This window comes from Scyliorhinus torazame, chromosome 17 (genome assembly GCF_047496885.1).
Source record: "Scyliorhinus torazame isolate Kashiwa2021f chromosome 17, sScyTor2.1, whole genome shotgun sequence".
Lineage (NCBI taxonomy): Eukaryota > Metazoa > Chordata > Chondrichthyes > Carcharhiniformes > Scyliorhinidae > Scyliorhinus > Scyliorhinus torazame.
In genome coordinates this window covers 50,212,987-50,239,237 of record NC_092723.1, presented here as the reverse complement: position 1 = coordinate 50,239,237, position 26,251 = coordinate 50,212,987, and the positions used below count along the sequence as shown (strand labels likewise).

Below are 26,251 nucleotides of genomic sequence, written 5' to 3'. Positions count from 1 at the left end.
CCATGGTTGGAGAAGGTTACGGAGGATGGGAGATGTGAGAGCATGAAGGGATACGAACATGAAGATGTGATGCACTGTTGGACTAGAGAGTCAACATAGCTCAGCAGGAACAGGGCTGATTAGTGAGTAGGAAATGCTCAGATGGTGGGGGATGGGAGACCGCTCAGGGGAGCACTGGCATATATGAATATGGGGTGGTGCAAAAGCACAAATGAGGGTTTCACAATTGCTGAAATTAAGTTGAGGCAAAGGCAGCAAGAATATGCTTCTCCATATTATGAACTTGTTGAGCGAGCAAGTGTCTTTTATGGCTAGCACTAATGAAAAAATTAATTTTTAACTTACTTTTGTTACTCATTTTCTGAAGTTTTTACATTATAACTTGTGTGGTTAGCAGCCTAGGTGAAGCATTTGATTATGATTACATTGGCAACACTTGAAGCACTTCTGACCACTTTATCTTAGTCTTTTCTGGTTTTGCTTGGTGAGTATGTGTCATTCCCTCCAAATCTTGGTCAGATGGGGGAGGGCGGCGAACAGTCTGATCTATTGTTGCCATGCACCAGTCCTGTACCTGAGGGCCCTGCAAAATGTTTCAGAGCAGAGTAACTGGTCCATGCTGTTGCGACGGACTTCTTCCCATCCCTAAAAATCATCAATATAACCTTTTTTCATTTCTCACTCGTGCTTATCTAATTTTCCCTTGAATACACGGGCCGGAATGCTCTGACCATTCGCTGACAGTGGGATTCTCTGGTCCCGTCGGCAGCGCACCTCAGGCGGCGTGGGGTGGCTTCAACGAGAATTCCCATTGATAGCGGTGGGAGCAGGGAATCCCACCGCCAGCGAACGGCACACCCATCTTCCGCTGCCGAGAAACACGCGGCTGGGAGGCCGGAAAAGTCCGCCCACAATGAGCCTTAATGTAAATCATATGCCATAACTATAAATAGATCAATTGTGTGTGACTCCCCCACCAAGGCAGCGGTAAAAATCTTTGCACGTCAGGTAATAAAACAGGAACTGATGTATTCAGTTATTGTGAATCAGTAACCGTGTTTATATTGGGTTTGCAGATCAAACACCCGACTGGCTCAAGTGTTTTTTGACGTCTTGGGGCAGTACAAAGTCCAGATTGTTTTATTAGGAGTGAGGGTGTTAATTAATTTTTCACCTGTTTAAACAAACAGCTTTGTATCGAGCCACTTGGTGGCAGAGATGTACAGCATAAATCAGTCAACATGTGACAGCTGCTACTAGCTGCCCCACAGAGGTCAGGCTGAAAGGTTTGTGTGTGGAGGGAATAGTCTTTAGACAAATCCTGCCTCTTGGGATGGTTATTCATAATGCTGACTCCACATTTTATAATGAAAAAAAAAAGCCCTGTAACTGTAGCTGATGTGAGGCATAAGCATGTGCTTGCATCGATATCATCCTCGTGCTGATGCCAAGGGCAACATAGGGTTAACCTAGAGGGGTTTTCACCTGAATGAGAAATGTAGAAGACGATAGCATTGATTTTCTCTTAATTGAGACTCAGTGCTGATAGGGAAAATAAAGACTGGCATTTATAACATGCCTTTTCATGGCCTTTTGATGATCCAAAGCAATTAATAGTCAATTAAGTACTTTTGAAGTGTAGTTATTGTTCAAATGTCAGACTTAATTTGTTATGAAGTGAATTTGTGTATAGCAAGGTCCCACTATCAGTAGTGTGATAGTTCTTAGAGCCCATTGCTTTAACAATGTTGCTGAGAAATAAATATTGGCCTGCTTTTCTTCACAATAGAGCCGTGGGATCTTTTAAGTTCACTCGAGAAAAACAGACTAAAACTCAAGTTAGCATCTTATCTAGAAGATGACGGGATGGATTCTCCATTTGCCAACGCGGCTGGTGCCGATTTGGCAATAAATCGCAATTCTCTGTCACCTCAATAGCGGCATCAATGCGTACCGGAACGGACATACATGAGACACGGTTTGCATGTCATTAGCGGGCCCGATCCAGTAATCTCTGGGGCCTCCGCAATTCTCCTCCACCGTTGTGCCGAGTTCCTGACGGCACGGTTCACTTGTGCTTTTAAAAATAATGAAAGTGGTGTGGTGGCTGATGAGGGACAGAGAGAGGAGGTAAGACCTGGAGAGGAGCGACTACGGTCTGCAGACCTGGGCACTGGCCATGCTAGCTAGGGTGGGGCGGGGGCCCTCACAGGGCCGAGGGAGTGCGGGGGTATGGGGGGAACAGGGGGAACCCTGCACGGGACAGGAGCGGTTTCCAGGCATGGATCGCCATTACAGCGGCCATCTTGCTGCGCACCCACTGACCACCCACCTTGGCCGCTGGTTCTGCAGAGTGACACTGGCCGTATGGGTACCTCTACTCACAGCCCCCCCCACCGGCAGCCCACCTAAGGCAACACCCACAGTAGCTCCTGGTGAGGGCCAGCCAAAGGTACCCCTGACATCAGGGACGGGCGCCAGGTCCAGCAGCCCCCATGGTGCTGAGAACCAATGAGGCCAGGGATGCAGGGGTGGGGGGGTTGGAAGAGGACATGAGGGGGCAGAGCCCGCAGTGCCAACCAGGACCAACATCTAGCCCGGTGGATCTGGTTAGGGGTAGGCATCATGGACTTGGATTTTGGTGACAGCAACAAATGCCCAATGTCTAATCAGCATTGACTTAAATTGTAAAGATAGTTGGGTGGAATGTAAAACAGACTGCTGATTTACTATTTCCCATGTTACGTGAATGCCAAGATTATTTCATACGTTAGCTTATTTATAATTTCCCTTCTAATCTATGATTACTGGAAGTCTCTGAGGATATCAATATATTTCTATGGTTATTTATTTAATAGCATCTGTGCATGCATACTTGACCTGCTCGCCTATTTACTGGAGGAGGTTCCAGTCTAACTTGACTTGATAATTAAGATAATCTAAAGATATTAAGACAATTCATTTCACCCTGCCTCACAAACCATTTTCACTCAACACAAGCTCCTATTTCAACAGTTAAATGGAGAATGATGTCACGTGCAGCATGTTGCATGTTATAATACACAGGCCTGATATGGCTCTGCGTCACTGGGATTTTTGTTTGGTGATGTACAGCAAAGAGCATGAAGTGTAGCTGAAGGACAGACTCAGAAGTGGAATGATGGTTGAAGCCACTTAGTGTGATCATCCTCAGGAACGTTTAAGTTGATTAAAAAAATATCAAATAATAAAATGAAACGGAATGACTATCGGTGGAAAATAAAAGATACAACATTGGAAGTGTGATAATGTCGACTGACGGGCGACATGACTGTAGCGCCACGTATTTCATTTGTTTCACCTCCTGTTTCTTCTAATTTTAAAACTTTATTTCTGTTACGCTATTTGTGTAAAAGCTCATGCATATGCGAAGTTGAGAAGCCATGGGCTAACCACGCTTGCCAAAGTCACGTGAAGAAGCAAGTAAGAAAATGGCTCTTTTGAAAAGAATCACATTAACTGAACAGTTCCAGATATCAATGATCACACTCAGCAGCTTCTAATAGGATGCATTAACTGTACCATTGCATCTAATTCTATCATTATTTATAATGATAGGGCACAATAGGCCTTTATGTGAGAGTTGCAGTTCGTATCAACCAATGGGTCAGTAGAACTCAAGAATACAGAAAGACATTTGGATGTAAGGTAGTGATCTGGGCTGCTCATTATTTTTCTCCACTTTGTTATTTTTGATTCAAATGATGTTGGGCTGTGAAAGTTCCATATTTTGTCTTTTTATGAAGGCTCAAGTATGGGTTGCCAAAAGAAGAAAGAAAAAATAAGTTCCTATTTTCACTGAGCCTCTCTAACATAAATGTGGGGAATCAGAACCAATGCCATCATCTAAAATGCCCATCAACTTTGCTCCATTATTTTGCTCATTCTACATTGCAATAGTTCCTTACAGTGTGCAAATGCAATGCAAACAATTACAGCATTCACCTAAGTATTATTGTTGCCTGAATTTTAAGCCAAATCAATGAATGGTAAATCAAGGCATAGAAGGTCAGATTAGAAGAGACTGGGTGGATTGGACAGTGAGAGATAACAGTGGACAAAGACAAAAACGTCAGTAAGAACAGAAAAGCATAAGATAAAACTAAAGATTTTGGAGAATACAGAAAACCAAATTCCTGAATGGATAATTCAGAAGGACGGACAAACAGAATCTATGAGAGATTAAAACAGATTCGGTAGATAAGGCAATAAAAACAAGAATCAAAGACGATATTATAATAAAGTAATTTCTTATGATAAATAATTAGAGTATGGATTATTTCCGCTATTTTAAAGGCTATTTGCGATCTGTCAGATGTTTCACAAAAGTCCAACAATTACGTGCTCTTATCACTACTGTTCTGCTATATTTTTTGTCATTTGTGTTTTTCATATTTTAGTAATGATTTTAAATGTTTTAAGTTTATTTTCTCTTCATAGCTTTTAAAATACATCAAAGCTCCCCATTCCATGAGAAGGGTAAGACACTCAAGACCATTAAGTTCTCACAGGATTTTTTTCATTGATGCTTTTTGTTAAGCTGATGGGGAGTGCATGTATATGTGACTAATTCAGATGGTTTCCTTCCCTTTCATTCCTGTCCATTTTCAGTTTAATGGCTCTGTTTTTTTATGAAGCGTTCCTCCTGCAGGCTATATGCAAGAACTGGTGAAACTTGGACAATGAGAGAAGCTGACATCCAAAATTGTATTTAAACTTGTACTTTTTTTTCTTCAATTTAGAGTTACCAATTCTTTTTTTCCAATTAAGGGGCAATTTAGCGTGGCCAATTCACCTACACTGCAAATCTTCTGGGGTTGTGGGGGTGAGACACACACAGTCACATGGAGAATGTGCAAACTCCACATTGAAGTGACCTGGAAGCAGTGCTAACCACTGCATCACCGTGCCGCCAAAAACTTGCACTTTTTATTCTGCATTCTAAAGTTCGGCCCTGGGTCTATCTGGTTGTTTTGCTGTGGACCATTTTCTATTCACAAATATTTTGGCTGTTCTTTCCTTCTTAACTATCATCCCTCTCACTTATGAATCAGGACATTGTAGCTTCAAGCTGCATTCAAAACATTGATCACAACAGTGATGGCATTTCTAAAGTAAACATGTTTCTATATCCTGATGATGCGAAAGGAGCTTTATAAATGTAAGTTTTTTCCAAAAATTCCTAATACTCACATTCTTGCAGTGCAGTGGCTAAATTACCCCCATTTTGTTCTCCATTTCCTTCATTGGAATGGGGAAAATCATCTTTCTTCAAAGCCACAGTTTCTTTATTTCTCTTATGTTTTACTGCCTTGTAATGGCTTTACTTTATCAGACTTCCTTCATTTATCAGTGTTCTTAGCTTCACAATCACCTTTGACCTCAAGGACAACTATCACATCTCATCCACCACTAAAGCTGCTTCTGTTAAGCTTGGTTTTCTCTTTATAATGTTTGTATTTTGGCATTGTTTGGGAACCTTCAACTTATTACATTATAAAATATAATTTCCTGCTGCCACTGTGCCACCCTGAGTTCTCATTCATTTTTGCCCACTGAACAGGAAGGCTGAACAAAACCTTTCCATTTTGCCCTTAAGGTATGTGATTGGTTATGAAGTGATTTAGGCCATCCTCAAATTGTGAAAGGTCTATCTATGCTGTACACTGTCTATTGTTTTAATATCCTTTTCAGCATTGCTGCAGCATTTGTCATGCCATGACATCCTCCCCCATTAGTTCTCTTTTGTACAATTCCCTCTGACTGATCTTGTGTGGTTTTACTCGATGATTGGTGAAAACAACTGCAAACCTGCAATTGCTTCTCTTTGCGCGTTTACACTGTCACCTCCAGAGACTTCGAATTATCTATCTTTATCCCATTTTCCTTCCATATGCTCTTTGGCGCCATCACCTGCAGACATAGGGTTGGATTCTCCGAATCCAGAAATCGCATTCGGCGTCGGGGTGGAGAATCCGTTTTGATGCCAATATCGGGGACGGCGGAGATTTTCGGATTCACCGCCCCCTGAAAAGTGGCGTACTCTAGGAGTACACTGCGCCTCGTATCCACGGCCTCAGGCCATTGCCTGAGGCCCGCCCTGCGATGCTCCATCCCCGACCGGCCGAGTTCCCGATGGCGTGGGATCCATATGGTCTCACCCGTCGCGAACTTAGCATGGCGGTTGCGACTCAATCTGGTGCCGCCACAGCAGGGGGAGGGTTGATCTGCGGGCAGGGGGGCTTCATTCGGGGCTGGGGCACTGTGGGCTGGCAGTCCTGGGTGCCCGAGTGGCCAAAGGGGGGCACTACTTGTCATAATATACACCAGTATATCATGGTGCAGACACACACTGATGGACACACAGTGGGACCAATCAACATACACAACGTGGCAGCCAATCACCAGTGAGAGCACACGCACTATAAAGACAGGGAGCATCAGAGTTCCCGCCCATTCGAGTTGCAGCTAGCTAGTAGGACAGAGCTCACAGCCTGCAACACAGACATTCACCATGTGCTGAGTGCATCGACTGGTTAGGACAAGGCAGAGGTCTTTAGTTAAAGCTAGTATCGTATAAACCCACAGTCTAAGTATGTTTAAACAGTTAGTGATTCAATAAAATAGTGTTGCAGTATTTCAAGTGTTTGTGACCTGTATGTGATCCAGAACACACAACACATCATGATACCAGGAGTGGTGGGATACTAGCACTTCTTTGACCTACCTGCGAGTGATCTGCCTTCGGCCAGCATTCCGTCATCCTGCAACATGGATAACATCAGCCCACCGCCGCCGCTCTGCATCGCCGGCAACCTTGGGGCCAACTGGAAGATTTTCAAACAGCGCTTCCAGCTCTTCCTCGAAGCCGCGGACAGGGAGGGCGTCTCGGACACCAGAAAGATTGCTCTTCTCCTCTCCACGGCCGGGGAACATGCCATCCACATTTTCAACACTCTCACCTTCGCAGATAATGAAGATAAGACGAAGTTCAAGACGGTCCTCCTCAAGTTTGACACTCATTGCAGCGTAGAGGTGAATGAAAGTTTTGAACGTTACGTGTTCCAGCAGCTTTTGCAGGGTAAGGATGAACCTTTCCAATCCTTTCTCACTCACCTCCGCATCCTTGCGCAATCTTGCTGCTACGGGCCCACCTCCGACTCCATGATACGCGACCAGATCATTTTCGATGTTCAGTCGGACCCCCTACGTCAGCAGCTCCTCAAAGTAAAGCAACTCACCCTAACGACCGCCATCGAGACCTGTGTCTTACATGAAAATGCCACAAGTCGGTATTTCCATATACAAGCGGCTAAAACGGTGCAGCAAGGTCCCCACGAGGCGGAACGGGTCCAAGTGATGGAGCACCTCCAGGGCCTCAGTCTGGATGAGGGCGGCCATTTCACCCGCTTTTCGCGGACTCCCGCGCTTGTACGCACCAAATGAGGGGACGGTGACATGGAGGAACGTAATGCGCAGGCGCGTACCACGCATGACTGCACCGCGCATGCGCGGTGGTGCAGTGAACGTGCTGACGTCACGATGTGAGGCAACTGTGGCTCCGCCCATTTAAAGCGGCAATGCCCCGCAAAATCTCGACAATGTCTATGATGTGGAAGACTTGGCCACTATGCTGCCTTCTGTCGAGCAGCTCAGCCTGCCAACTCCCATCGCTTCAGCCAGCCTCGCAGGAATGTTCGGGCAATTCAACCCACGGTCACCGAGTCCAATGCGGACCGCCCACACAGCAGTGACACCGGACACGAAGGCGCCTTTTCGAGTCGGTGTCGTAACGAAAAATAGGCTGTCCCTGAAGCAGACACCAGCCGCTGTCGGTATACAGCATCGATCCAGACGATGAGTGGTGTGCCATCCTGACGGTCAAGTGCACAAGTCATGGAAAGTCATCCTTCCTTTCGAGATTGTGGGCTCCTCGAAGGACTCCCTGCTTGGCACACAGGCGTACAAGCTGTTGAACCTCATTCAAAGAGTTCACTCTCTCTCTCCTGATGACACGCCTGCCTTCCAGGACGCTGACTTCAGGGTGCAACCCGACGCCATCATCGACCAGCACCGCGACGTCTTCAAAGGCATGGGCACACTCCCATATACTTACACGATCCTACTCAAACAGAACGCCACGCCTGTGGTGCATGCACCTCGCAGAGTCGCAGCATCCCTCAAGGACCGCCTCAAGCAGCAGCTGCAGGACCTCCAAGATCAAGGAGTGATCTCAAGAGTTGCAGAACCAACCGACTGGGTCAGTTCCATGGTGTGCGTAAAAAAGCCTTCCGGCGAGCTGAGAATTTGCATTGATCCCCAGGATCTAAATCGCAATATCATGAGGGAGCATTATCCAATTCCCAAGCGCAAAGAGATCACATGCGAGATGGCTCGCGCCAAGCTCTTCACCAAACTTGACGCCTCGAAAGGATTCCGGCAAATCCAGCTCGACAAATCCAGCAGAAAACCGTGTACCTTTAACACCCCCTTTGGCAGATATTGTTACAACAGGATGCCGTTTAGGATGATATCGGCTTCAGAAGTGTTCCACAGGATCATGGAACAAATGATGGAAGGCATTGAAGGTGTTCGCGTCTATGTCAACGACATAATCATTTGGTCCACCACCCCGCAGGAGCATGTCAGTCGCCTCCAGCGCGTGTTCAAACGCATACGGGAACAGGGCCTACGCCTCAAGAGAGCCAAATGCTCCTTTGGTCAGACAGAACTCAAGTTCCTAGGGGACCACATCTCCCAGTTGGGTGTGCGGCCGGATGCGGACAAGGTGGCTGCTATCACAGCCATGAAAATGCCAGAGGACAAGAAGGCGGTCCTCCGATTTCTGGGCATGGTCAACTTCCTACGGAAGGTCATCCCTAACCTCGCCTCTCATACCATTCTCATACCAGGCTCTCAGGAACCTGGTCAGGAAGACAACAGACTTCCAATGGCTTCTTGCCCATGAGCACGAATGGAGAGAACTCAAAACCAAACTCACCACGGCCCCGGACTTAGCCTTTTTTGATCCAGCGAAAGAGACAAAAGTTTTGACCGATGCCAGCCAACCTGGCATTGGGGCAGTGCTCCTGCAACGTGATGAGGCCTCATCATGGGCCCCCGTTGCATATGCGTTACGCGCCATGACCCCCACGGAACAGTGCTACGCGCAGATAGAAAAGGAGTGCCTGGGCCTCTTGACCGGTGTCGTCAAGTTTCATGATTATGTGTACAGCCTTCCCCAATTCACCGTCAAGACCGACCATCGCCCGCTGGTTAATATAATACAGAAAGACTTGAACGACATGTCGCCTCGCCTCCAGTGTATTCTGCTCAAGCTCCGGCGATATGACTTCCAGCTGGTATACACCCTGGGCAAAGACCTAATCATTGCCGACGCTCTCTGCAGGGCAGTCAACACTCCGTGTGACCCAGCGGGATTCGTCTGCCAGGTTGACGCCCATTTGGCCTTCGTGGCCTCCAATCTACCTGCCACGGATGAATGCCTCATCCAAATTCGCCGCGAGACAGCGGCTGATTCTTTGCTACAGCGTGTCATGCGCCACCTAACAGATGGGTGGCTCAAGGGCCAGTGCCCGCAGTTCTACAACATCAGAGATGATCTGCCGATAGTCGATGGTGTTCTCCTGAAACTGGACCGCATTGTCATCCCGCACAGCATGCGCCAGCTCGTCTTGGAACAGCTACACGAGGGCCATCTTGGCTTGGAGAAGTGCCGCCGACGGGCCCGAGAGGCAGTGGACTGGCCCGGCATCAATGACGACATCGCCAACACAGTGCTCAACTGCCCCACCTGTCAGCGGTTCCAGCCGGCCCAACCACGTGAGACCCTGCAGCCCCATGAGTTGGTCACGTTCCCTTGGTCCAAGGTCAGCACTGACCTGTTCCACGCGCTGGGCAGGGACTATGTCCTGATTGTAGACTACTTTTCAAACTACCCGGAGGTGGTACGTTTACACAACATCACATCGTCTGCAGTCATCCGTGCCTGTAAGGACACCTTTGCTCGACACGGCATCCCACTCACTGTGATGTCGGACAATGGCCCCTGCTTCGCAAGCCAGGAATGGTCCAACTTTGCCAGGAGGTACAGCTTTGTGCATGTGACATCCAGGCCCCTGTACCCACAATCCAACGGCAAAGCGGAGAAAGGCGTACACATAGTCAAACGGCTCCTCTGCAAGGCTGCCGATGCTGGGTCCGATTTCTACCTCGCCCTGCTGGCCTATCGCTTGGCCCCACTGTCCACTGGCCTGTCGCCAGCTCAGCTGCTCATGGGTCGCACCCTGAGCATGACGGTGCCGTCCATTCATGTCCCAGACCTCAACCACGTTCCGGTCCTTCACGGTAGGCGGTTCACGACTCCCGTGCAGCTGATTTCCCTGCTCTGGCTCCAGATGACAACGTCCGCATCCATCTTCCGGATGGTGGCTGGTCTGAAACCGCTGTGGTTCTTCGGCAGGTGGCCCCCCGCTCGTTCATGGTTGGTCTACCGAATGGGTCCATTCTGCGCCGCAATCGACGTGCCCTTCGTCTCATTCCGCACTCGCTACGTGATCCTTCACCATTGCCACGTCCTCCTGTTGACCCTGAATGGACTATGCAGAGATTCCGCTCACTCTGCATCCTCCTCACTCTGATGCAGTCCAGCCCGCTCCTCAGCCGGCGGCTCCCGACCCACCCTTGAGGCGGTCAACCAGAATTTGTCGCCCACCTCAGAGACTTAATTTGTGAACTTTGTGGGCTTATGGACTTTCTGATTTGTTCTGTTCTTTAGTTTAATCGTTCAAGTGGTTTGTATGTAGCGTTCATCTCGTTATTCTTGAGTCACACTGTTTTTTTCTGCACCAGGCACCTTCCCATGTAAATAGCTTAGTTTTTATGTACATAGTCCTGTAAATATTTTGCACACACGTATCAGGAACATTCACTATACACTATTTATTGCCACACAGGTACATTTTTTATAAAAGGCGGGATGTCATAATATACACCAGTATATCATGGTGCAGACACACACTGATGGACACACAGTGGGACCAATCAACATACAAACACCGCAGCCAATCACCAGTGAGAGCACACGCACTATAAAGACAGGGGGCATCAGAGTTCCCGCTCATTCGAGTTGCAGCTAGCTAGGAGGACAGAGCCTGCAACACAGACATTCACCATGTGCTGAGTGCATCGACTAGTTAGGACAAGGCAGAGGTCTTTAGTTGAAGCTAGTATCGTATTAACCCACAGTCTAAGTTTGTTTAAACAGTTAGTGATTCAATAAAATAGTCTTGCAGTATTTCAAGTGTTGGTGACCTGTATGTGATCCAGAACAGGTTAGGTGGATTGGCCATGATAAATTGCCCTTAGTGTCCAAAATTGCCCTTAGTGTTGGGTGGGGTTACTGGGTTATGGGGATAGGGTGGCGGTGTTGACCTTGGGTAGGGTGCTCTTTCCAAGAGCCGGTGCAGACTCGATGGGCCGAATGGCCTCCTTCTGCACTGTAAATTCTATGATAAACACCCAACACATCACTACTTTTGCGGTCCGTGGGCTGAGTCCGCCATGAAGCTCGACGTGGCCGCTGCAGGCCGCCGCCATGCACATGCACGGCCACGGACCCGGAAATGCTCAGCGCCATATCGGCAACTAGATCTGCGAGCGCTACGCTACCTCCCTGCTAGCCCCCAGCAAAATGGGGAATCAGTGGCCGTTTTGCGCCATATGCCCTGCCGTAAAAGACCACCGTTTTCACGCCGGCGTGGGGACTTAGTCTCCTAAACGGAGAATCCAGCCCATGGAGTCATCTTCATAAAAGTATGTTAATGGCATCTAACTTTACCATTCCACAATGTCTCTTAAACCTATGACCTCACTGAGTCAGACAAGCTGTTTGACATCACATGTTGGTTGCGTCACAACTTCCTTCAGCTGAGCATTTAAAAGATTGAAACTATTGATTTTGATGTCTGCCTCAAATACCACTCCTTTAGCACAGGCATCATCCATCATCCGAGATTCACTCAGACTGAAAAAATCATGCTCAACATTTTTGTGTTTTATCCTAAAATGAACATCATGCCCCATATTTTCTCTGTTACCAAGTTTGCTTACTTCTAAATCTGCAATATTGCCTGCCTCCACCTCAGCACAGCTGCTGGCACCTTTATCACCTCCTTTTGTCACATCCGGACTTGATTCCTTCAAAACTCACCTTGCTGGTCTTCTCTTATCTTCCTCCCATACACTTTAACTTCTCCAAAATACAGCTGCTACATCCTGTCCTGCACTAAGACCTCCTCACACATCAACCTCATTCTTAGTGACTAACTTTGGTTTCCCGAACCATAATACACCCAATACAAAATCCTCATTCTTGTCTTCAAACCCCACCACTGCCTCCGTTCATCCAATCTCTCCAATACTTACAGCTTTCCACATCTATTGAACCTCCAACTCAGGTTGCCTGTGTATCTCTCTTCTTTTTTGTCTGCAGAACCATTCGTCACCCTCGCTCTCTTCTCTGAAACACCTTCTTAAAATAATACAAAGACTTGCCTCTTTAAAAGATCTTCTTAAACCTATATTTTCAACCTAGATCCCAGTCCCTTCGATTAACTTCTCTCATATGACTTGATATCTGTCGCATTTAGTATTTCTTTATAAAGTGTCCTTTTGATGCTTTGTAGATTAAAGGAACATTATAAATAAAACTTGTCGTCAGTGAAAGTCTGGGGTTACAACACGTTCAGTAGATATAACCAAGGTGGGAAAATGGTAACTTGTGAAACAGAAGTGTGATGAAATGCTGGAGAGAATCACAGAAACAAAAAATATTTCTGTAGGTGCACTGCACAGTTGAAACAACAAATTTGAATCACAGAAAGAACACCATTAATTGAGAGAAAGATTATTTACAGCACTGCACAGCATATGTGGTAGATAGTTCCTACTTTACTAATTAACTGTAGTTTGTATATAGTGTTCTGTAACCACAAAAAAATCAAAGTATTGGAACAATGTTGTGAATTGGTACCTAAAGATGTTGAATTGTGTTTCCAGGGTATCAGACCAGGGGATGTAGCCAACAAACGTAGTCTGTGGGAGAGCAAAGCTGATTCCGTAGAAAAGGTAACAAAAACAAAATGGAGACTTCGAGGAAAATCTAATGCATTGAGGATACTCATTGTACTTTGAAATAATAATGCCTTTCTCTAACTAACTGTATATATACTTTGATCGTTAAAACTGCAATCCCAATATCCTTTACACTGTCAGCAGCTGTATGTCAACTTACATTAACATCCTTTGATTTCCAGTGGTTTCCTCAATTAATTGATGAATTAATTTAAGTGTGAAAACACCAAAAGCCAAGTAATTGGAGGTATATGGAAAGACTAATATTTCAAATGTCTATTGTAGCTCATCTAGTTTAATGAAGGATTGTTGATGTGATGAATGGTATGGGACCTCTCAGGAATGAAAGAGTGAATTTATTTGTGTAGAATGTTATGTTCCTCCTTGAGACTGATAACACTAAACAAGAGATTTGAATTCCCAGTGACCAAATTAAAGGAATTACATGGCAAAAATCTAAAGTTTTAAGGCTTTTACTGTAACAAACCAACTAAAAGTAACAGCAACCAAACACTACTTAGTAAGCAACAAATACACTAAACTGCAGAAAAGATATCCCTCCCTTTAACTTTGAACATGACCAAAAACTCTGCATACACTTATACTTCATGTCCACAGTATAGCAATTTTCATAAGAATCTGTCCATCATCACTCCCAGATCCACTTCTCCCCATTTCACCAAGTCATAATGTCAAGTGACCATCAAAAGAAACTTCTCTCAGTTTCTGGAGAAGTGACAAATACCAAATGCTAGCGGTAAGGCCCACTCTGGCAATTCCTGCCCCTTCCTCCAAGCCTCCAGCCACGCCAGGAAAATCTTCAACATCCTTTAGATTGCCATGGGATGCATCTCTTCGACCAGAGACTACCTTTCCTCCTGTGTTTCTGGTTGGTAGCTTGCAGAAAGAACACACTCTTCTCCCTGCTGACCGCAGCTGCCGTCTTTTGCCTCTGTGTGAAACCTCACCCACTCTCTTTCCAACATCTCAGAGATTAAAATCCTATCCACAGTCAGCATAGCTGCGCTTGTCTTTACTTTCAGATCTGAACATTTTACACTTTGATCCTAGTAGGTACCATTCTGGGCCTCTCTGTCCCCATAATAACTAAGCCACCCAGGCTTCTTGTTGAGAAGAATTTGATGCAGATCACACAACCCTCTTCAGTATACTTATAACCATTTTACCTTGAATTTAAGAGAAAATCCCAAAACGTAATCATCATCTAAACTCTCGCATTCAGAACAAAAATTCAGATATGAGAGGTATTAAATAAATGATTTACCTCAGTTTCTATGAATGCTGGTGGAATTGAGAATGTTGATGGACCAGATGAAGATATGGACAGTAGTCAGAGATAACTAAATGGAACTTGTTCTTTGAAAAGCATGGTTCCCTAGATCATGTACTCTGGGCTGTTGAACGTAACAGAAACAAACAGGGTTTCTGCTCAATTAACCTTAAATATGCACAATATGTATTTGAAATTGGTGCGTAACTCATGAAACACTTTTTTCAATACGCAAAACTATCTAAACTGGAGTTATGCCAGTTCGTCTCATGTTAGGTGTGAGAAAACTCTTCACTTATAATATAAAACTATTGAGCATTTCAACATGCATGGATTGATCAACAGCAATCAGCATAAATTTGTTAATAGCAAGTTGTCTTTGTCAAATTTAATGGAGTCGTATTTTGAAGAAGTAACCACATGAATAGATAATGGAAATTCTATACATGTTTCATGTATAGATTTTTAGCAGGTGTTTGGAAAGAGGTCTTACAAGAGCTTTGATAGAAAAATAGAAACACAGAAAATAGAAGCAGGAGGAGACCATTCCACCCTTTGAACCTACTCCACCATTCATTATGGTCATGGCTGATCATCCAACTCAATAGCTTGTTCCTGCCTTCCACCCCTATCCTTTGATCCCTTTCGCCCCCAAGTACTATATGGAACTCCTTCTTCAAAACATACAATGTTTTGACCTCAACTACTTCCTGTAGCAAATTCCACAGGCTTACCATTCTCTGGGGGAAGAAATTTCCCCTCAGCTCAGTCCTAAATAGTCTACCTCGTATTCTCAGACTGTGACCCTGATGACTCCCCCACCATCGAGAACTTCCTGCATCAACCCAGTCTAGTCCTGTTAGAATTTTATGGGTTTCTTTGAGATTCCTCCATTATTCTTCTAAACTCCAGCGAAACCAATCCTAACTGACTCAATCTCTCTTCATATGTCAGTCTCGCCATCCCAGGAATCAATCTGGTAAACATTCGCTGCACTTCCTCTATACAAAGAACATCCTTCCTCAAATAAGGAAACTAAAACTGCGCACACTATTCCAGGTATGATCTTACCAAGGCCCTATATAATTGCTTCAAGACATTCCTGCTCCTGTACTCAAATCCTCTCGCTATGAAAGTGAACATACCATTTGTCTTCTTTACTGCCTGCTGTACCTGCATGCTTTCCTTTAGTGACTGGTGTACAAGGACACCAAGGTCTCGCTGCATATTCCCCTCTCTCATCTTATAACCATTCAGATAATAATCTATCTTTCTGTTTTTGCTACCAAAGTGGATAACCTCACATTTATCCACATTATACTGCATTTGCCATGCATTTGCCCACTCACTCAGCTTGTCCAAATCACACTGAAGCATCTCTGCATCCTCCTCAGAGCTCACCCTCCCTCTCAGCTTTGTGTCATTTACAAATTTGAAGATATTACGTTCAGTTCCCTCATCAAAATCATTAATATATATTGTGAATACCTTCAGTCCCAACATCGATCCCAGTGATACCCCATTAGTCACTGCCTGCCTTTCAAAAAAAGACCCAATTTATTCCTACTCTTTGTTTCCTGTCTGCCAATCCTGCTTTCTCTCCATCTCAATACAGTACCCCCAATCCCATGCACTTTAATTTTTTTGAAAAATTTGTTTTTAAATTTAGAGTAACAAATTAATTTTTCCATTTAAGGGGCAATTTAGCCTGGCCAATTCACCTACCCTGCACATCTTTGGATTGTGGGGGCGAAACCCACACAAACACGGGGAGAATGTGCAAACTTCACACGGATAGTGACCCAGGGCAGGGATCGAACCTGGGACCTCACCGCAGTGAGGCAGCAATGCTAGCACTTTAATTTTCTATGCTAATCTCTTATGTGAGAATTTTTTGAAAGACTTCTGAAAGTCCAAATAAACCACATCCACTGGGTCCCCCTTATTAACTCTACTAGTTACATCCTCAAAGAATTCCAGTAGATTTGTCAAGCATAATTTCCCTTGCGTAAATCCATGATGACTGTTCTATCCTACCAAGGGGTGTATGTTAGAAGAAGCAATGAAGTAGCATCGCTAAAAATATATTTTTTGACACTGTCAAGGCGTTCAAACAGTGTAATACCTCTCTTAAAATATTAAGTGGTGAGATTTTATGCAAGAGAGAAAAGTGGCAGATATATTAAACAAATGTCTTCAAGAATGTTGAACTTTGTTAGCTAGGCAGGTGTTTACATTAGGTTGAAACCGTTAACAGCAGAAAGGAAATGATCACAATGCCAAGTAGTATTCTTTATCATCCAAAAGGTAAGATTAACCATTGAAAAAGCAAAATCCTGGAAATCTGAAAATAAAATTCTGGAAATGCCAAGCAGGTCTGACAGCACCTGTAGGGAAAGGAACAGTTCACATTTCAGAACTTGAAAACATTGGGCTGAATTTTGCTCTGGGGCCGAGATGGGTTGAGAGGCAGAAGCAATTGAAAAGTTCATATAGTTGCAATCTGAGAGGCCTCACGATGCGTGTCTCAGGACCAGGCTGCCATAGAAATAGGCAACACATTCACAAGGACAGTCAATTAATTTGGCAAATTAAGGTCCTACTTAGGAAACATTTTCAGAAGCCACTGCATTTTCCAGCATCGGACTGGCATCTCCTGGGGAGTCCAGAACCAAGCGGTAACGAGGAAGCGACCTTTCAGCAATATGCTGAAGGGCCATCAGTGGCTCATCTGCGCTATCTCAAAGACTGAGCTATAAATGTGAAAATGCTACAGCCACAGCCAAAATCATTCCTACAGAGGAGTTTACCTCAACACTGTTGGCCTGAACAACTTTTGACCTACTTTAATTTTAAATTTTCAGCAGGCTTCTGTGAGCATCTCCATTTTGATTGTCTCTCAAACTCATCTTTCTGTCGCTGCAGCGCACATCTCTCTCATTCAGTCTGCTAGCTGGTCAGTGCTGTATCCTTTCATCAGATCTTCACCTCTGGAACCTCCTACTGCCCATAATTGGAGAACAAATGACAGACGTCAATTAGAACCTACGACACGTAAACTATGCCAGAGGGCGGACAATAATTATAACATCCTGGGGGGTACCATTTACCTGAAACTGAACTGAAACAGCCATGTAAATACTATCGCCGCAACGCAACGTGGTCGATGAAAGCCGGGAGCCCCCATCCCCGGGATCCACCTGGCTCGCCACGCCTCGTGAGATTCAACCCAATCTCGTGAGACGTTGCAAGGAGAATCCCACCCACGATGGGCAGAATCACTTTTTGGCAAATCTGCATATTAGAGCGAGGCAGCGAGCCTTACACTAATGTGTAGATTTCCAAGGTATCTGAGGTTTAGGGATTCACTGCCAATGTGCAAAGATGGCATTTTTTTCGCACGCGTGATTGGGCTGGGGTTGCCCACCGTGGGTGTTGGTTGTGTGTGGGGGGGGGGGGGGGGGGGGGCTGTGTGACCCTCCCATGTTGCATTCGGGCTGGGGAGATCAGGATTTTTTGGGCTGGTCCCTGGAGATCGGGTCGCCATTTAAAAATGGGGTCCCGATCTCTCGCTACAATGGGCAGTTCCGGCGAGCAGAGCTCCCTGTTGTAAAAGACGGGACTAAGTGCAGCCTCGGCCCTCCTCGGCACTCCCTAGGGAACTTTGTTCCCTTTTGGGACGATCGCGCCCTATGGCCTCAAAAGCAGATCAGAGGCTGAGAATTCTACAGCGGGTAACTCACCTCCAGACTCCTTAAAGCCTGTCCACCATCTACAAGGCACAAGTCCAGAGTGTAATGGAATACTCTCCACCTGCTTGGATGAGTTCAGCTCCAATAACACTCAAGAAGCTCGACACCATCCAGAACAAAGCAGCCCGCTTGAATGGCGTCCCATTTACCGAGTCCAACATCCACTCCACCACTAATGCACAGTGACAGTAGTGTGCACCATCTAGAAGATGCATAGTAGCAGCAATTCATCAGGGCTCCTTTGATAGCACTTTCCAATCCTGTGACCTCTACCATCTAAAAGGACAAAGGCAGCAGATGCATGGGAACATCACCGCCTACAAGTTCCCCTCCAAGCTCAGCATGGCGGGGGGGGGGGGGTCTGATGGGGTTCTTAACGCTCGAGAAAGTAAAGTTCGAGTTGAGGGGGAGAATGGAAGCGTTCTACAACTCATGGGCCTTGTTCATCATGCATTTTCATGAATTGGATGATATCGAACATTAGGGGAGGGATCGGAGGGTTTGTTTGAATGTATAAGTTATTGATGATTCTTTTTCATTGATGTTTTGTATTTAAAATGTTGGGAGCTGTTTGAGGGTGGAAGGGATAAGGGGATTGTTCGCTAGGGGATTGCCATTGTATTTGTTGTTATTGTTGATTATCTGTTGTTGTAAAGTTTGATGAAAATGTGAAAAAGGAGAATAAAAATATTTATTAAAATAAGTTCCCCTCCAAGCCACACACCATCCTGATTGGGAATATATCACTGTTCCTTCACTGTCACTGGGTCAAAATCCTGGTACTCCCTCCCTAACAGCACAGTGGGTGTACCTACACCACATGGACTGCAGCAGTTCAAGAAGGCAGTTCACCATCACCTTCTCAAGGACAATCAAAGATACGCAATTAAAGCACTGGCCTAGCCAGTGGTGCCCACATCTCATTAACAATTATTTTTTAAAGTGTAGGTTCTAAACCTTGGTAAAATTCAGCTGATGTCGTCTGTTTTTCTCTCCACTGATGCTGCCACCTGCTGAATATTAACCAATCGTTCAGCTCATTGTGTGTTTATTGTTTGAGGTACCTTGCTGTGTTTGAAAATAACTTTGGCTCCAGGTCATGACCCGAAGTGATTTGTTGACTGTTGACCAATTTGAGATGCCCTGAGGAGGGTAAAAAGTACTGTATAGATTTCAATTATTTATTTATTGAGCTCCTTCGACATTGCTGAGGATTACGAGCTATTTGTTTTTGCAAAGCGTGCAGGCACTTGCCGCCAAGCTGCCCAGGCCAGTTCACAGCAATAAACAATAAACCTCAATAACCATTGCACAGTACAAAATCCAGGGCACAAAAGTTACAAGATGCCTGTGCCCCTTCACTAACTCTCCTCTTCTTTGTTTACACTGTCCCATGGAATAGAATGAGCAGCTGTGAGCTCAAATTATTGTGAATACTCAAATTCACTTGATAGTATTTTGAGGTTTGTGAGCAGTTGGTGTTCTACGAAACAAGTAAGGACAGGTTGGAGGTCATCGACTACGGTCAAATCTAACAGTCTATAATTCACACTTCTGTAGAAACAAGATGCGTTTGGTTGGTTTAAACATAAAAGTGTGTTGTACTTGGAAATACGAATGCTTAATTGTAGTTTATGGTTGGATTCATGAGTGAATGAGAAAGATATAATTTACATGATTTTGTATAATTCCCATCATTTTGCACTGCTTCCTTTCCCTGACTATATATATCTGGTAATCAGGAAAGCTAGTTCCTCGACAAAAACTAGTTTAGAGAGACCAGTTATAAGAATGGTATTTTCAACGGTTATCACTGCCACTTTTCTCTTCTTTTGTTTTATTAAGAGGCCTTTTAAAAGTATTTGTGGTGATATCTTTGGTGTTGCCCATTACACTATTTCTATTGCCACAACAGAGAGAAGCTGCACCCAACCATTGGTAAAGCCACAGCAAATTATTGGCATGCAAACGTACTTGCCTGAGGGGACTGCCCGTGGTGCGTTTAATTCAGCAGGAAAGCCTTCACATGTCGCATGTGAAGTTATGTCACATGTGGCAGTCAGATCTGGCTATATATTCTGCAACAGGCGTGCTGCTCGTCCCTGGACAAGTCCAAAGCGCCCTCGGTTTTAAGTGGCAGGGTCATTTCCAGCTGCCAGCGGGGACGTATTGAATATCAACCAATCAGCTGTGTATTGATGTGTACAGCAAGCCGTGGCTACTTTGTTTACTCAATGAACAGCTGATGGAACTGTTTGGCTTTGGAGAATGGCAGGCTTCCCAAAGCTGCCGTTGTTTACAGAGCGCAGTTTAAGGGCCCACCACCTGTTAATGGTCCCTGATGGTAATCATATGTTAACTTCTCCTGCATGAATGATCAAAGAAATGCTAAGTTGAAGCAAAATGCACACCTTTTCCCACATTGTGTTTCTTTTTATTTGTTCCGCTTTTTTTGTTATGTTAATTTTGGTTTAAAGCCAGATTCACTCAACAAGAAAATCAGTCCACTCAGCAGCCTATGTCTTCAGCTGTTGTTGGAATAATATTAATATATTACGTGTTAAATTGTAACCAGAGGGGATTACATTAAATGGCCAATTAGCTTTCCGTGCAGCGACTGGGTGAGCAAAGGCCTATTTGGGTTTTTTGCAGGGTAATTCACATATATTTCCAATTGGAAGTTTGCATGTAAACTACGGAATTTAATCATGAAGTTGTTGCTGTAAAGACAGTCTCTACAATGTTCAGCCTAATTTCACCATGGCACCCAGCAGAGTACTCACAAACCAGATTCAATCCAAATTTCATGGTACTTCTTTTTGTTCTGGGTGGAGCTTCAAAGGAGTTGGACATCAACTCTTTTGAATCCATCAGAGGAAGAGATGTGGGAGATTTGAAAGGGTGGGTGGGGGGAGGTTGCCGCACAAACTCCATGTAAACTCATTGTTGATAGATGTTGTCAGATCCAGTTTGCTGCGAGTTTTAGTGCAGATGAAATGCTCTGAGCGTTAACAGTGAAGCACTGCTTATTTCCATTATTAAACTTGTGTGGTTTTGAAAATCGCTTATTGTCACAAGCAGGCTTCCAATGAAGTTACTGTGAAAAGCCCCTAGTCACCACCTGCCAGCGCCTGTTCAGGGAGGCTGGTATGGGAATTCAACCCGCGCTGCTGGCTTGGGTCTGCTTTACAAGCCAGCTATTTAGCCCACTGTGCTATACCAGCATCTATCGCATAAGCAAAAATTTGATAGATTGCTTTATTGCTATCGATTAAAGGAGCTGACAGTAAGCTGAGTATGGTGGCAAGAATTTATTTTCAGTTTCTGGTTTTGTTACAATTATCCTGATATTCCCAGTGAGCCAGAGAAGACACAGCCAGGAGTGAGACACAGCTAAGAGTGAGTTTGGGAATTTGAATCTAGGTGGGAATTGAATTAAATCAGTAAGGCAGCTCCTTTTAAATTTCAGGAGTTTAAATTAATTTAAATTAAGCTAGTATTGTGCAGTGTGGGTTAACAAGGGCTGCCCCACCCACTCACATAACTGGTTGGCAGTTAAGTGTCAGTCACTTAAATCTACCTTGATCTAAAAGCAGGTGGGGGAGGGGAGTCAATTCAGGACAGTTTAAAAAGAGCAACTTGTAAACTCACTCCCAGTGAGTTCTCCCAGTGAGCCAGAGAAGACACAGCCAGGAGTGAGACACAGCTAAGAGTGAGTTTGGGAATTTGAATCTAGGTGGGAATTCGAAGCTGGGTTGGGAGGAGGTGCTTTTGATCCCTGGTAAGTGACTGGTAAGTAGTGTTTCTGTTTTTCTGTTTCTTTTCATTGGTATATTTATTTATTTTGTTCTTCGTTGTTTATTTATTTATTTAATTTTTGGGGGGGTAAATTGTAATTATTGAAGTTAACCAAAGGTTTAAGACATGGCAGGAGATCTCAGACCAGTGTCATGCTCCTCCTGTGCGATGTGGGAGCTCAGGGACAGGTCCACTGTCCCTGGCTCCTTCACGTGCAAGAAGTGTGTCCAGTTGCAGCTCCTGTTAGACCAGTTGACGGCTCTGGAGCTGCGGATGGACTCACTTTGGAGCAGCCGCGATGCTGAGGACGTCGTGGATAGCACGTTTAGCGAGTTGGTCACACCGCAGGTGAAAGGTACTGAGGGAGATAGAAAATGGGTGACCAAAAGACAGAGCAAGAGTAGGAAGGCAGTGCAGGTGTCCTCTGCGGTCATCTCCCTGCAAAACAGATATCCCGCTTTAGATACTGTTGAGGGAGATGGCTCACCAGGGGAAGGCAGCAGCAGCCAGGTTCATGGCACCGTGGCTGGCTCTGCTGCGCAGCTGGGCAGGAAGAAGAATGGCAGGGCTATAGTGATAGGGGACTCAATTGTAAGGGGAATAGACAGGCGGTTCTGCGGACGCAATCGAGACTCCAGGATGGTATGTTGCCTCCCTGGTGCAAGGGTCAAGGATGTTTCGGAGCGGCTGCAGGACATTCTGGGGGGGGAGGGTGAACAGCCAGCTGTCGTGGTGCACATAGGCACCAACGATATAGGTACAAAACGGGATGTGGTCCTACAAGCTGAATTTAGGGAGCTAGGAGTTAAACTAAAAGGTAGGACCTCAAAGGTAGTAATCTCAGGATTGCTACCAGTGCCACGAACTAGTCAGGGTTGGAATGTCAGGATAGAGAGGATGAATGCGTGGCTCAAGAGATGGTGCAAGAGGGAGGGATTCAAATTCCTGGGACATTGGAACCGGTTCTGGGGGAGGTGGGACCAGTACAAACCGGACGGTCTACACCTGGGCAGGACTGGAACCGATGTCTTAGGGGGGTGTTTGCTAGAGCTGTTGGGGAGAGTTTAAACTAATGTGGCAGGGGGTGGGAACCGATGCAGGAAGTTGGAAGGTAGTAAATCAGGGACCGAAATAAAAGGCAGAAAGGGGGAAAGTGTAAGGCAGAGAAGCCATAGTCAAAAATCAAAAAGGGAGACAGTACAAGGTACAGTGACTGAGGGGAGCTCAGTGAACAGGACCAGGAATACTAAAAGAAATAAAACGGGAAGTGAAAACATTAATGGTAAGCGACGCGGCAGGTTGTTACATGAAGATATGGGTTCAACGACAAGGAAAATTAGGAGAAAGGTTAAGAGGAAAAATAACTTAAGAGACCTTACTGATCGAGGTGTTAAGATTCAGAACAGAGGTAAAAAAGCCAACATAAGTGTACTCTACCTGAATGCTCGTAGTATTCGGAATAAGGTAAATGAGTTGATGGCGCAAATCATCGTGAATGACTATGATTTAGTGGCCATTACTGAAACATGGTTAAAGGATGGTCACGACTGGGAGTTAAATATCCGAGGGTATCAAACTTTTCGGAAGGACAGAGTGGATGGTAAGGGAGGTGGTGTAGCTCTGTTATTTAAGGATGACATCCGGGCAATAGTAAGGGATGACATCGGTGCTATGGAGGATAAGATTGAATCCATTTGGGTCGAAATCAGGAATAGTAAAGCGAAAAAGTCACTGATAGGAGTAGCCTATAGGCCACCAAATAGTCACATGATGGTGGGGCAGGCAATAAACAAAGAAATAACAGATGCATGTAGAAATGGTACAGCAGTTATCATGGGAAATTTTAATCTACATGTTGATTGGTTTAACCAGGTCGGTCAAGGCAGCCTTGAGGAGGAGTTTATAGAATGTATCTGCGATAGTTTCCTAGAACAGTATGTAATGGAACCTACGAGGGAACAAGCGGTCCTAGATCTGGTCCTGTGTAATGAGACAGGATTGATTCAGAATCTCATAGTTAGGAATCCTCTCGGAAGGAGCGATCACAATATGGTGGAATTTAAAATACAGATGGAGGGTGAGAAGGTAAAATCAAGCACTAGTGTTTTGTGCTTAAACAAAGGAGATTACAATGGGATGAGAGAAGAACTAGCTAAGGTAGACTGGGAGCAAAGACTTTATAGTGAAACAGTTGAGGAACAGTGGAGAACCTTCCAAGTGATTTTTCACAGTGCTCAGCAAAGGTTTATACCAACAAAAAGGAAGGACGGTAAAAACAGAGAAAATCGACCGTGGATATCTAAGGAAATAAGGGAGAGCATCAAATTGAAGGAAAAAATATACAAAATAGCAAAGATCAGTGGGAGACGAGAGGACTGGGAAATCTTTAGGGGGCAACAGAAAGCTATTAAAAAAGTTAGAAAGAAGAGTGAGATAGATTATGAGAGTAAACTTGCTCAGAATATAAAAACAGCTAGTAAAGGTTTCTACAAATACATAAAACAAAAAAGAGTGGCTAAGGTAAATATTGGTCCTTTAGGTTTTTTGGGTCGGTCTTCACAGTGGAAGACACAAATAACATGCCAGTGACTGATGGAAATGAGGCTATGGCAGGTGAGGACCTTGAGAGGATTGTTATCACCAAGGAGGTAGTGATGGGCAAGCTAATGGGGCTAAAGGTACACAAGTCTCCTGGACCTGATGGAATGCATCCCAGAGTGCTAAAAGAGATGGCTAGGGACATTGCAAATGCACTAGTGATAATTTACCAAAATTCACTAGACTCTGGGGTGGTCCCGGCGGATTGGAAATTAGCAAACGTGACACCACTGTTTAAAAAAGGAGGTAGGCAGAAAGCGGGTAATTATAGGCCAGTGAGCTTAACTTCGGTAGTAGGGAAGAAGCTGGAGTCTATCATCAAGGAAGAAATAGCGAGGCATCTGGATGGAAATTGTCCCATTGGGCAGACGCAGCATGGGTTCATAAAGGGCAGGTCATGCCTAACTAATTTAGTGGAATTTTTTGAGGACATTAACAGTGCGATAGATAACGGGGAGCCAATGGATGTGGTCTATCTGGATTTCCAGAAAGCCTTTGACAAGGTGCCACACAAAAGGTTGTTGCATAAGATAAAGATGCATGGCATTAAGGGGAAAGTAGTAGCATGGATAGAGGATTGGTTAATTAATAGAAAGCAAAGAGTGCGGATTATGGGTGTTTCTCTGGTTGTCAATCAGTAGCCAGTGGTGTCCCTCAGGGATCAATGTTGTGCCCACAACTGTTCACAATTTACATAGATGATTTGGAGTTGGGGACCAAGGGCAATGTGTCCAAGTTTGCAGACGACACTAAGATAAGTGGTGAAGCAAAAAGTGCAGAGGATACTGGAAGTCTGCAGAGGGATTTGGATAGGCTAAGTGAATGGGCTAGAGTCTGGCAGATGGAATACAATGTTGACAAATGTGAGGTTATCCATTTTGGTAGGAATAACAGCAAAAGGGATTATTATTTAAATGATAAAATATTAAAACATGCTGCTGTGCAGAGAGACCTGGGTGTGCTAGTGCAAGCGTAGCAAAAAGTTGGTTTACAGGTGCAACAGGTGATTAAGAAGGCAAATTGAATTTTGTCCTTCATTGCTAGAGGGATGGAGTTTAAGACTAGGGAGGTTCTGCTGCAATTGTATAAGGTGTTAGTGAGGCCACACCTGGAGTATTGTGTTCAGTTTTGGTCTCCTTACTTGAGAAAGGACGTACTGGCACTGGAGGGTGTGCAGAGGAGATTCACTAGGTTAATCCCAGAGCTGAAGGGGTTGGATTACGAGGCGAGGTTGAGTAGACTGGGGCTGTACTCATTGGAATTTAGAAGGATGAGGGGGGATCTTATAGAAACATATAAGATTATGAAGGGAATAGATAGGATAGATGCGGGCAGGTTGTTTCCACTGGCGGGTGAAAGCAGAACTAGGGTTCATAGCCTCAAAATAAGGGGAAGTAGATTTAGGACTGAGTTTAGGAGGAACTTCTTCACCCAAAGGGTTGTGAATCTATGGAATTCCTTGCCCAGTGAAGCAGTTGAGGCTCCTTCATTAAATGTTTTTAAGATAAAGATAGATAGTTTTTTGAAGAATAAAGGGATTAAGGGTTATGTTGTTCGGGCCGGAAAGTGGATCTGAGTCCACAAAAGATCAGCCATGATCTCATTGAATGGTGAAGCA

General features: G+C 44.9%; 1 protein-coding gene and 1 long non-coding RNA gene across 6 annotated transcripts in view; one reads left to right on the top strand and one right to left on the bottom strand.

The window, feature by feature from the left end:
• LOC140393869 (uncharacterized) overlaps positions 1-20,307 on the bottom strand; it is an 86,509-nt gene extending 66,202 nt beyond the window's left edge. The window contains exons 1-2 of one of the 2 annotated variants that reach the window (XR_011935753.1): positions 20,212-20,301; positions 17,331-17,488 (exon numbers count right to left, since the gene is read on the bottom strand). This is a non-coding gene — a long non-coding RNA (uncharacterized lncRNA). Of the gene's footprint in view, positions 1-17,330; positions 17,489-20,211 lie in introns of both variants that reach the window. The other variant, XR_011935754.1, reaches the window with a different exon arrangement.
• LOC140393868 (uncharacterized) overlaps positions 1-26,251 on the top strand; it is a 191,829-nt gene that overhangs the window by 150,635 nt on the left and 14,943 nt on the right. For 3 of the 4 annotated variants that reach the window (XM_072480416.1, XM_072480417.1, XM_072480418.1), the window contains 2 exons: positions 3,598-3,687; positions 13,120-13,188. In XM_072480416.1, the coding sequence (XP_072336517.1) occupies positions 3,598-3,687; positions 13,120-13,188 (159 nt within the window). The remainder of the gene's footprint in view (positions 1-3,597; positions 3,688-13,119; positions 13,189-26,251) is intronic. The other variant, XM_072480419.1, reaches the window with a different exon arrangement.